General features: G+C 39.1%; 1 protein-coding gene across 1 annotated transcript; it reads left to right on the forward strand.

Moving 5' to 3' along the window:
• The first annotated feature begins 6282 nt into the window (after nt 1-6282).
• LOC119730039 (melatonin receptor type 1B-A-like) lies at nt 6283-7470 on the forward strand. Its single transcript, XM_038202828.1, has one exon. The coding sequence runs from the start codon at nt 6364-6366 to the stop codon at nt 7468-7470; it is 1107 nt and encodes a 368-aa protein (XP_038058756.1). The 5' UTR covers nt 6283-6363.
• The last annotated feature ends 6202 nt before the right edge of the window (nt 7471-13672 follow it).

Here is a 13672-nt window from a genome sequence, read left to right on the forward strand (position 1 = left end):
GGCTAACTGTCAGATGGTGTTAATAACTTATATATGTAAGGGTCTATCATTTTGAAATATGCCAAAGTTTGATTAGCTCATATTCTGAATTGATTGCATATAAGGGTCTATGTATTTATTATTTTCCAATGATCACCAACTTCTGATATTAATTATTTTTCCAATGATCACTGAAATTCTGATATCTATTATTTTCCAATGATCACTAAAATTCTGATATTTATTATTTTTCCAATGATCATTGAAATTCTGATATTTATTTTTTTCCAATGATCACTGAATTTCTGATGTTTATTATTTTCCAATGAACACTGAAATTCTGATATTTATTATTTCCCAATGATCACTGAACATTCTGATATTTATTATTTTTCCAATGATCATTGAAAATTCTGATATTTATTATTTTCCAATGATCACTGAAAATTATGATATTTGTTATTTTCCAATGATCACTGAAAATTCTGATATTTATCATTATTTTCCAATGATCACTGAATTTCTGATGTTTATTATTTTTCCAATGATCACTAAAATTCTGATATTTATTATGTTTCCAATGATCACTGAAAATTCTGATATTTATTATTTTCCAATGATCACTGAAAATTCTGATATTTATTATTTTTCCAATGATCACTGAAAATTCTGATATTTTTTATTTTTCCAATGATCACTGAAATTCTGATATTTATTATTTTCCAATGATCATTGAAATTCTGATATTTATTATTTTCCAATGATCACTGAACATTCTGATATGGGCAGAATGAACCCTGCGAGACGCAAGGCCAAGTAAAAAAAAAAACATGTTTAGCATCCTGCCTTTTTGAAAAAAAGGAAGGAGGAGGCCCTCTTTTTCTCTAAAATGGCCGCCATTTGTTTTTTGAAGTGGCTGCCACTTGGACTCAGGAAATGACATACCAGCTTTATATGGGCTAGATGCAACATACAAAGAGGCCAAAATGATGTCACTGTTTTAATTTATAATTTTTTTTATTCAATTAAAAAAACAAAAAAAGGCAGCCTCCAAAAAGGAAGCTGGTGAGAACGCTAAACATTTTTTTTTTATTTGGCCTAAATGACACACTGGATCACAACATCTTACTTCACAAGCTAAATCATTATGGTGTACGAGGAAAATCTCTGGAGTGGTTCCCAGATGCAGCTACTTATCCAACAGGAAGCAATATTATGTCACTATGAATGGAAGTTCATCAACCCCACGCATGCTAACTTGTGATGTCCCCCATGCAGGGATCTATCCTCGGACATATCTTCTTCTTAATTTATATCAATGACATTTCCAAATCATTTTACACACTTTCCTTCATACTTTTTTGCTGACGACTCCAATCTCTTCTACTCGAACACAAACATACACACCATTATCAACACAGTGAATGCTGAACTTGTGTCTGAACTTGTGTCTGTTTGTAATTGGATTAAATTAAACAAACTCACACTGAACATAAAGAAAACCAAATGTTGTTCTACCGAGCGATATCTTAATAAAAAAATATTAAGGTTAGTGAAACCAACTGCATTAAGTTCCTTGGGCTGTACATAGATAAAAAGTTGACATGGAAGCCACACATTAATTCCCTATGTAATATAGTAGCCCGAAATATTGGTGTGTTAAATAGACTTAAAGAGTACTTTCCTCAGCGCATTTTGTTATCTCTTTATAATACTCTCATTTTGCTTCATTTAAATTACGGTACTCTGGCATGGGGAAGTGCATCCCATACTATACTAAATAGACTGTTTCTATTACAAAAAAGGGCCGTTCGTTTAATCAGCAATTCTCATTACTTAGCTCATACTAATCCCCTTTTTCTCAATCTTAGGACCCTCAAGCTGAATGGCATTTACTCTCTCCAACTTGGAACCCTCATGTATCAACTTGCCCACAATGAATTACCCATCTGCCTCGCTTCAATATTTTCCAGAAACCGTCATATTCATGCATATTCTACATGCCAGGCTTCCCATTTTCATCTCCCATTTTCCCGTACAAATACTTCACTAAAAGCATTAAAGTATCAAGGCCCCAAATTGTGGAATTCCCTTCATACAAACTTGCACAATGCCAAAACTCTTTGTCTCTTCAAAAACAAATTTAAAGATTCTAAAATCAGTTCTTATTGTTTAATGTAACCTTGTGTACTAATTTATGAAACTTATATTTTTCTTATGCCAAGCTGCCTAATCCTCTTTGCTATTGCTACACATTAATGTTCTTTTGTCATATATTAATTTATTTTTTTGATCTCATGTTCTCATTACGTACTTCCGCTGAAGACACAACTTATTTATTTATTTTTGTCCCTGTAACTGTTCTTGTTTTGTTTGTTATATTTCGTCTAACTTATCCAATTTAACTTGACCTGTACATAATCAAATAAGTCTCTTTATTTTCCAAACTTTATTGTCCATGGTTCCCATACTCGACAAGCTCTGCTTCCTACGGGTCCCCTCCACTTCACTGTCCTTACGTGTTTAGTACATGTATTTGTATTTCAGTGTTTGTTAATGCTGTACTTTTGTTCTCTGCCTGTGTATGAAGTGGAAATAAATTATAAAGAAAAAAACGTAAGCCATTGACCAAACTTTTTTTCACAAATGTTTTTAGTGAGCAACATTTGTGGGTCCACAATTTGAACAGAAAATCGCTAATCTGAACAGCAGCTTCCCGAAATGAAATCACAGCAACAGCGCCCTCAGTTGTCCGGAAAAGCGTGGACAGTTTTAAATGCTAAAAAGAAGTGCATTTTTCAATGAAATTAACCGGAAAAGTATCAAATAGTTTTCATACATGTATGAGGAGCAGAAAGTTGCACATGTCACGGTTCGTAAGAAAACTGACTCTTATCTTATGGACCCTTTAAGACGGAGTTAGATGGCAATGACTTTATAACAAAGAACACACACACTCTGAAATACATGTAGCTGCAACGCATAATATATGTGTCTATAAGAACATAAAAACAATGAAATTTTACAAACATACCTGCCAGCGGATACCACTTTATCGGAGCTTTCATAGAACTTACTTTTCCGAAGCCTACAGTGCCACTTTTTTCCATCATTAAATGAAAATAAAATTCAAATTTAACTTAATTTATACTGTAATTGTTTTGTATGTATTGTGCGCCATGAGCGTCTTGCTTGGCAGATATCGGCGCCTTATAAATGTTCATTATTATTATTATCTATAATTACACCTTTATCAGACAAATTCATTTACCTGTCTCCAGAAAAAGTATCATTCAGAATTACAAACATGACTTTTATTTGTTTTGTGCATTTACGTAACGTGACATGAATCCGCCACTTCAGCGAAATGGGTTGCTGCCGTTTGCACTTTTCTAAACACCAATTGCTGTGCACTTGTCTCCGAGTCACTGCAACATTTGGTCGCTTTAAAGTTCCAACTGGTTTGGAAGCTTTAGGTTTTTGTTTTTAATTATTTCCAGCACCAGTGAATACACATTTTGATGTGTACAATTGGATACCTGATAGGTCTTTTAAAACCGTACTTTGTCAAGTGCATTTTTTATAGCGATCTTTGAAACAGTAAGGTAGATACGACATTAATATTGAACTGTAGAATATAGGTTACAGGAAATTGCTGCTATTTATTTATATTAAAGATTGAGATATTAAGTTCGGTCTACACCAAGTTTACAACGATACCAAACTAACAGTTTAAAGATGCCGGGAACAAAACGCAGTTACTTTCCCTTGGTGGCTTTAACTTCGAACAAAAGAGGGTCGAAGCTTAACAGTATTCAACCCTTCCGAATTTCCAGAATCTGTCAATATACATGCATATCTAATGCCTTGTTCTCCATAACACCGTAACCCAAGATAGGCTTTACGTCTTGTGAGAAATGCTCCTTCCTTACTTTAGTTATTTAGTAAAAAGGTAAAATGACAAGTAGTGAAAAACGCTCACTGAGATCCGAACTCGGATCACCTGATTACAAGTCAGAAACCAGTCCACGAATCAGGTGTCAATCGTCTGCGATTTGAACACCATTAATCCTTGTAAGCTAAAGCCCTGGACATCATGAATATGCATAACGAAGAGAGAGCGCGCCCTCTTTTGATATTGTCCGATTGTCTGAAACAATGCGCGTTCTTCGCTCGTACCCCCGCCCTGCAAACAGGACGCTGGGATACTCTGATGAGCTTCACAGAATATTGTGAAGGAAGTGGCCTATGACCTATGAATAAAGCATCTGGCTGCAGCTGTTCAAGACCGCATTTAGACAATGTGCGCAAATGCTATCTGAAAACTTTCCATAGAATTTCGCACATTCCATACCGGCTGTGATTTCTGTTTCATCGGACCATGTGGACACAATTTTATGAGCGTCGCATAATGCAATCCGACCGTTCGTGATTCGAAACGGAGGCCTGAGCGAGTGACGGGAATTGTAAATTACAACACAGATAAGTTTTACAGAATTTTCTACATTATTACGCTTTTCAACGAGAAAAAAATCTCTAAACTGGAATAAAACTAGTAAGAGTAATAATCAGTCTTATCGGCCGTTTCAAACCTTGCAGAGTCATGGCCTTGATGACGCGCAAGGTCACTGGTCACGCAAAATCCAACCAATCAGAGCGTGAATTCATCGGAGTTATCCCAGCATCCTGTTTGCAGGGCGGGGGGTACGAGCGAATGCGCGTTCGGACGACCATAGACGGATGAGACATGTAGGTGGTGGCATTGTAGTCCTTTTATACCTTTTTCTAAAGATTTCACATCCAGGGTGATGTTTTTCTATAGATTTCACATGTGGGGTGATGTCCCTGAAAGGACATCACCCCACATGTTCAGCACGGGTTTACCAATTAAGGGAAAGCTGAATCAGAAACAACCATTGGAGTAACACCTTACGATTTCACCATCGGCCCGAGCTGTTGACGACCAATGTGATAACAGATATGCTTCGTATCATAATGTTTATCTTCGGATAAATATACAAAAATGTAGTAACCACCTTTTCCTACACCCTGGATTTCTGAAACTGCACTCGTAGATTGTAAAAAAAAAGAAATGAAAGGAATACAATTATTATTGTACATGCCTCTACGTTCTCACCATTGACTTGCGTATTATTTCGTAAATTCTGTATCCAGTTAAAGTATACAACTTATAAATACATCTGTTTTTAAAATACTTTTGATCTGTTTCTTTTTCTTTATTTGGTTTTCAGCCGACGAACGAGAATAATGTAAAGAATAAAATCGCTAAGATAATACGTGTTAATTATGATTCCGACACCGACTGTAATCTGTGAAAAGTTTTTACTATGCAGAAATAAGGTGTAAAAATAGATAGATGATCAATATTGGGGAATCTCCCTGTATAGTACGGTACAATTGAATGTGATGCAGTAAATATGCCAGCTCTGGTACGCAAACAAAATATCTCTGAAATAAGGATAACCCTGAATTAATTTTCAGTGACAGATTTTCCGACTTAATCTTAATGGTAAATAATTTTACTTTATGTAGCAAATATAAAATGCAACTTTCATGGCAGTTTTCGTCTTATTGTGTACAACTGCTTCATTTTAAAGAAATGTTTTAGGATAATGATTTGAAGAACTATCTAAATAACTACTATTTCATTGTGATTGAGGCTTTATGTCCATACTCGTTTGAAAATAAAAGCTTGGCGTTTAATTTCAAAAACGAAATCATCAGGAAGTTGTTTTGCTATGAACACCTTCCGCTATGCTGAAGGACACTGAAATAAAGACGAACATAGATAAAAACAAGCGTTTGTTCGGAATATTATCCTTCGACTGAATTTGTGAAAGTGAAAATCGTAGAAGTGGATGACTATATACAAAGGATAATAAAAATGGATTGAAATAATTAAATCAGAAACCTCAACATTTGAAGATTGAAGATTTGGCTGTATGTGTTTCAGTTTGATTCAGTTTGATTCCCTGAATAGAAATTTCACTGTAAACAAAGTCATTTTATCAGAGCACAGTGGCTGAAAACATCCCAATTGTAATTGTATTGTGTAAACTTATGGAAATAAAATAAACTACGAGTGAAGCTGAAATGAATCAGTGGTGTTTTCCTTTCTTTTTTTGACAGTATGTAGTCAGTCATGTATATATGAGGCTCACACTTCCTTCATTCATGATGGCCGGTTGTTCACTTTCCCTTTCAATTGTAAAACAATGATCATTCGCGGAATATGAAAACCGGTCGAGTTGGCAAACTGTGATTTTTTTTTCAAACTGGTGTTGATCAAATGTTCACTTGAGCGTCAGTCTCCATCAGTCACACATCTGATCAGCTGTTTCTCAGTTCTACCGCAGTTGCTTTATGTTCGAGATGGCTAACATTTCCACCGTTTTTCCGATTCTGAATGGCTCGGTAGAGCCGACCTCCCCGTCAGAGTATCACTACAAGGCTCGTGTAGTCCTAGCCGTCTTCTGGATACTGTTCACCGTCTTCGGTTTCACGGGGAGCAGCCTCGTCATCTGGTCGGTCGTGTTGTCCAAAAAGCTGCGCACGGTGACCAACGCCTTCGTGGTCAACCTGAGCGTCGCCGACTTCTGGACCGCCATGTCGTACCCGTGGATGGCCGTGGCGGGGCTGGGCGTCCACCAATGGCCCCTGGAGAGCGAAATTCCCTGCAGAATCGCCGCCCTGCAGTTCAACACGGGCTTCGGTGCCAGCTTGTACATCCTAGCAGCCATAGCCGTGAATCGCTGGGTGGTTGTCACCCAATCCATCGATACATACAGGTGGCTGTACACACCCAAGAAACTTGCCGCCATGATCGCTGCTACTTGGATTATCCCGTGTCTGCTGGTTTCTCTCCCACCGGCGTTTCAAGCCGGAAAACTGGGATTCGATGAGAGGACCCACACCTGTTCCGACGTCAGCAACGCTACTTACAACCTGGTCATGACTCTTGGCTTGTACCCCATCCCCATGGTCATCATCATCAGCTCCTACACGGCCCTGTATGTCCACATCAGACGTCACTTCAAGCAGCAGAAGAGACGCCACGCTCCCATGGGAAAGAGTTCTACAATCGTTGACGTGGAGCTCACTAGTGACAAGAGTTTCAGCGCGGATCCGACCGGTGCGTCGTCGGGCCCAACCATCGACTCCATGTCTGCGAAGAGCCTGAAGGCCATCAAACGCCAGCAGATGGCAATCACCAAGAACTTGTTTCTGATCTGCCTGGCTTTCACCGTGCTGGTCTCGCCTTACTTCATGTCTCTGGCCGCTCCGGGCAGCGCTGGCTTCACAGTCTACGCCGCCATCATCGCTACGGTCAACAGCTGTGTTAGTCCCATCATCTACACCGTCAACCATCCCCATTTCAAGGTCATCTTCCCCCTGATGCTTACCTGCCGCTACGCTGAGATTCCCGAACCCTCGGACTTTCTGAAATACTTCCTCTCACGGAAAAAGTAGAGAATCGTTGTTCAACTTTGGTGCCATCCGTCTCAATGGCCGTGGTATGTCAGTTGCATCCCGGAAGAGGATGATGGTGTTCTTCGGCAAGACATGTACTTCAAATTCTTATCTCAGTGCGTGAGTATAAAGTGGGTGCGGTTGGGTCCGAGCTCTATGGGTTGACGTAGCAGAGAAATGCCACTCGAACTGCTACATTTAACTGATCATGCAGTGTTTATAGTATGCATGCAACGATAAATTGTACACATTTTACCACATTATGAAAGCATGACAATTAACCTACACAATGTTTAACAAGGCAACAGACCAAGTTTATCGTGGAGGGGTAACTAAAATAAAATAAACAATGTTTAGAACTCGATCTATTTATTCCGTCATTTTTGGTAGAAGAATTTGTCTTAGTATATAGATTAATCTATTTTACTAAATTGGGTAAGACAATAGAGAAGTACATGGGACGATTTATTTCAATTTTTAAATGAACGGAACATGACACATTTTATTCTACTATAACCTCGGTCGATAACATTTATTTTGAAGCATATTTTTTTGCAACAGATATATATAGACTATATGTACATATTTAAAAAAGAAAAAGAAAAAAAAGTCCGTTCTTTTTGTAAATGGGCAGCGCTGTATCAGCAGCATTAGCTATATTAATGTGACTCGTTTGTTATTACTGAAAACTAAATGCAATACCAATAATTCGATACCAGAGAGGACGTACTGCTACCAATGAATGTACAATATGGGAAGAATCAGTATATCGTGCGTGCATAATTCACATTGTATATACAGTTATGCAGACTTTGAACCATTGGTGACTACTGAATGAACGGTTCGGGTCCAGTAAAATGCTGTTAACGCATGCGTTATAGCAAACGAATCCATGAGTAACGAGATTCAACAAATTGTTGTTTCCTCTGTTTTCCCTCAATGTATAGTATCCACTGAGCTGAAAGTTCAACAAGTTAGTTGTTGTGCACTAAACTTACGATTCTGAGCAACATTGTGCTACAAACGAGAAAAAGAAGAGGCAAATATAAATGTTCCTATATGCATTTAAAGGGAATGTACATCATTGGCTTTTGTTCTAATTTTCAGAAATGAACTATTTGAGGGGTTAGTATAATAGATCAAATATTGTTACACTGACATGTTTGAAGTTTTGTGTTCGAAAATACTGCAAAAACGAAGAAAAACAAAAATTTCAAGTAGTCTGGTTCCCTGACTCCACTAAAGATAAAATGGATCATTTATAGATGCCGGAAAATTGTAAGATAATGGAACCAGTCTAACTGGCCTGCACCCGTTTATGAACATTGTAACCAATAGCAAACAAAATTAGGACTGAAAAAAATTGGTAAATTTGGAGCAGTAGTTGAACAATAGTTAGGTTTTTCCAACGGTGGTCGGCCGACCACCGTTAGAAATTTATACAAAATACCCATTTTCTTGAAAATAACTTCACACATGGTGCCATAATTTTACAGGATGCTTCAGACTGTCATTTACCAACATCCTAATAAGGTATTTTGTAAAAACAATTGTAGTTTTGTTTTTCGATGTTTGCAAATGTTGTATATTTCCTTTAAGGATGGGGCGGTTCTGCTTTGTAAATACATTCTTGTACCTATAACAGATAAGTTCTTCGTTGACTACTTATAATAAATAAGGGGACGAGCAAGTTGTGCATGTTTGCATGAACTTCACAGACGAATATCATAACCGAAATTTCGTATCACCGAGTCAATGATCAAACACCAATAATGTCATATTATCTGCTGTTTTGCCTAAAACGCTGGCTCCATATATGTTGAGAAATGGTCATAAATTTGTAGAAATGTAATTCCTACCAGTGTTTTGTTAATATTCTTCAATTCTTAATCTTTCCTCAATTGTTAGGATCACCCCTGTTTGTACTTTGAACAATCCGTCATTATTGTAGTAGAATTAAAAAAAAAAGTGAAACTGAAAATTCCGTACCGTCCAATGCTATCTGCTTGCATAATACATAATGTAATCTGGATATATTGCGTGCACAGTTATGAATACTTTCTGTTTTGATTTCCATATAATACTGAATTTGCTGTTTACTTCCTCGTTGAGAAATGTTGCTACGTGTTTTAGTGCTTCACGTATCGGTTTTGTAAACGAAAGCAGACGAGGCAAGCCCAGTCAGGCTGAATCCAGGGCTTACCTACAATTATTTCCAATTGATACAGAGTGGATATTGCTGCTATATAAGCCTTTTCATGTTTCTGTGCCCAATTTCACAAAATCCGCAACACTGGATTCCGCGCTTACGGCCTGTCATTCTGTGCTAACCGAGGTAACAAAGAAATTTGCGCTATGCCGGGGGGAAAGCACAAAATCCTTTAGCCTGGCCCGCCGGCGCCGATTTTTTTTTCCCCAAACGAGATCGGACAATATCAAAAGAGGGTGCTCTCTCCACGTTATGCATTATTCAGGGTGTCCAGGGCTTTATAGAATAAGTTATATAACAAGGATTAATGCTGTTTAAATCACCGACGATTGGCAGCTCATTCGTGGACTGGTTGAGGAAGTCCTGACTTCTAATCAGGTGATCCGAGTTCGAATCTCAGTGAGCGTTTTTCACTTCTTCTCATGTTACCTTTTAAATAAGTGAGGGAGGAACATTTCGAGAACAAGGCTTTAGATATGCATGTAATGGACCAATCAGAAGATTAGGAACGGATGTCGTTTGGGAAAAAAAGATTCGCGGCCCGGCGCACACCTTTCCGCTTTTACCGGATCACCCCATCAGAGGTACTTTTTTTTTTATTTTTTTTTTAACCGTTGCGGCTAGACCGCAACTTACCTGCCCTATTCCGTTCTATGATCGGTCACATGATGATCAGGCACATAATGACCAGTCACATGATGACAAAATGACAGCCGTCACACCTTTCCGATGACATCGGATCCGGTGGAATCGGATGCGAAAAAAACGTTAACATGTTGGAGTTTATCCGGTCGCCCGGTGTACGGTCAGATCGATCCGAATTGTTCAGCGCACACGTATACCTCTGTACGATGGCCCGGTGAACCGGTAATATCGGAAAGTCGCGCGCGCCGGACTTTAGCGGCGATTTTTGGCTAATGGTAAGCAGATTAGCATTGAAATTAGGTCGGTCCGTCCGAAATTAGGTCGGTCGGTCTGTTTGTCGGTCGGTCGCGGTCGGTCGGTCGTCAATCAATCAGTCAGTGTGACACAGGTGCAAAGAGGACACTAGGCTAGCGCTCTTGGAACAGCAAAAAGTATATGAAGGTCGTAGACAACTCATTATAATTAAACCATTACTTTATGACGTCACACTATTGTTAAAAGTGTGGATTCGGAACGAAGAATCTTTAGTAAAGTGTGGATTCGGAACGAAGAATCTTTAGTAAAGTGTGGATTCGGAATTACGAATCCACACTTCGAACACGTCGGACAATATTGTTCTCCATTATGAGCATTAATAGGACCGTATGCGTGAAAACTTTCCTTCCGAAATTACCAATGCATTTTCACTGTCAGATTCTCCGCCGTCACTGCAAAACCTACTTTGAGTCAGAAAGAAATCATCGTCTGACGGAAGGAGCCGGGAAAAATGATGCAACCTGACGCCACTTTTTTCTTCATATATCATCTCAATGAAGGTCATTCATTGAAAAAATGATGATAAGACATTAATCTGGGACTGTGAAATATTTCCAATTTTGTTAGGAAATACTTAGAAAATTGTCTTGACTTTGTACACAATCGCGGAAGTGGCGTCAGGTTGCAATATTTTCCCCAAGTCTTTACATCTCCACTCACTGTTAATGCCAATTCTCCTTTTGACGCAATGGTTTTAAGTCGAAGAATACACTCGCAAGTGTGTATTCATAATTTACGAATCCACTCGGCGCTTCGCGCCTCGTGAATTCTTAAATTATACGAATCCACATTTTTCGTGTATTCTCCTTAACAGACACCCCAAACAATCGAACCATTTGGTCGATTTCTCCCGCTTTACAACAAAAGCTTTACCATCTTAAAATCAAATGACTGCTTTTCCGAAACGGACAAGCTGAAATTAGTTTTGATTAGGCCCTATTGCACGAATCCGAAACACTGCACGAATCCGAAGCACAATGTGCATGAAACACCATGACAGGTTTTGGATAATCGGAATTGGAAATTCGTTTTTGTGTGCAGAAATTTTAGATGAAGGCTGAAACAGCTTTCTGGTGGTTGCTTACAACGACACAAGGACGACTATGGGCCTGCCCCATGGGACCAGCGAAGATTTTAATTAAGCACACCAAGTCATTTGTGCTTAACGAATTTCTGTTACCAGCCGAAATGTGTGCGCTGTCAGTTTCTGTTGACTGGTCCACAGACTGGTTCCCAAGCAATATTTTATTTGCCTAGCGACTATGAAATCGGGTCCTGGTGACTTCAGCCCGATTTGGAGAATTCGAGTCCAAACGGGCAAATTTTGTGACGAGCAAGTAAAAAAAATCTGGCAATTTTATCTCCCAACTTTTAGTCTTAAGAAAAGTTCCTTGGTCAGGTCATACATGTGGAAACCGGAAAACATACAAATCTTCTCTTATGAATCCCTAATACTTCATCAAAATCTGGAAATCAGCAGGTCAAATTACAAAAAATCTAAACACTCCAAAACTCCCCATTATTTACAAAGGACCAGACAATGCAGTGGGGATCTATGTGTGGGTGGGGGAGGTAGGCGGTTTAACCCCAGGCCACAAAACAGGAACATCACGGTAAAATATGCCATATGCCTGCTACTCCCCCCCCCCCCCCTTGAAAGCTACCCCCCCCCCCCCCATGACTCGTTTCTCGGACTCGGACTTAGCGGACTCGATCTTGTGGACTCGAGACTTGGACTCGGGACTCGACCTGCGTGACTCGAGACTCGATCAAAATTACCACAAACCACTTATTTTCCAACAATATAATCAGATTTTGAAGACCATCTTTTCTTTTTCAAGCCATACAGTCAGTGCGGTGAAGAAGAAACGCGTAACTACTTTACATACACAGCGCGTGCGGCTCAAAATTATCCTTAAAGGTGACTTGTGACTCGGACTGGACCTTAGTGATTCTCGACTCGGACTCGTCCTGCATGACTCGGGAGAGGTGACTCAGACTTGGACCCGGACTCGATGTTTGGTAACTCGAAACTCCAATTTACATATATGAAAAGTGGTTGTAATTCGGTGAAAACGTTCAAGGCCATATTCTATGGAAAGCCGGAGACCAACAGCTTTCCTGTAAATGAATCGTTTTACATCGCCGTGTAATGGATGAATCAAATTACACAATACTAGGTATTTCAAAATATTTGTGACATTCTAAGAAAACAAGGAAATGTTTTTTTTTTTCATCTTTCCTCTTGCAAACATTTACATTACCCCGTTCTATTCGACATAGTGAATTAAAACAGGTTTTAGGGCTCAGTAATGGCGAACATGTTGAATATGTAGATTTATTCTTTTGAACAGTTTTTGAAATTCCACTATATCACAGTTTATTCAACGTCAAGATTTCAGTGTTCAACGAGTACATAATCAAATATTTAACCCAGTCAGACACTTGCATTGTTGCGAGTTGGACACATTTCAGAGATTAAAGAAAAATTATGTTTTTGGTATTAATAATGAGTAATCGTATCTCCGCCAACCTCTTCCCAACGGTAATTTGAGAAACAGGCATTCACGGGTGCAAAACCAGACTACGAACGTCTCGAGATCCGAGCATGCAGATTGTATGCAACGCCGGCGCTTCAGCCTATCGAAATCGTCTTCAGAAATTGTGACGTCATTTCGATCAGGAATGTGGGCTAAGCTGTTGATTTGTCCATTTGGCTGCCATTTTTTTGTAATATGACAATGGGTTACCGAAGACCCGACAGAAGGCGCCCGCTGAATGGTCAGAATCTCGAGGTCATGAAGCAGTCTTGTTTTGCATGATTAATCGCCGAATCTTCGCGAATACCATAGACCCTTGCTGTGCAAGGGGATACATGTATTCCACAGACTACAGTTCTGCAACATAATGACGGTGCACGGTCTCTTATAAGGCCGGGGGGGGGGGGGTTGATCAATTCATAAATTCATAAAGATCTCTTGGGGGGGGGGGAATTGTTAGAAGCATCCTCAATAACCGTAAAAATAAATTCAA

This window comes from Patiria miniata, unplaced genomic scaffold (assembly GCF_015706575.1).
Source record: "Patiria miniata isolate m_02_andy unplaced genomic scaffold, ASM1570657v1 HiC_scaffold_22, whole genome shotgun sequence".
Classification (NCBI taxonomy): Eukaryota; Metazoa; Echinodermata; class Asteroidea; order Valvatida; family Asterinidae; genus Patiria; species Patiria miniata.

Bases quoted from the DNA above. Each gene is read 5' to 3' on its own strand.
- LOC119730039 (XM_038202828.1), top strand. From the start codon at position 6,364: ATGTTCGAGATGGCTAACATTTCCACCGTTTTTCCGATTCTGAATGGC.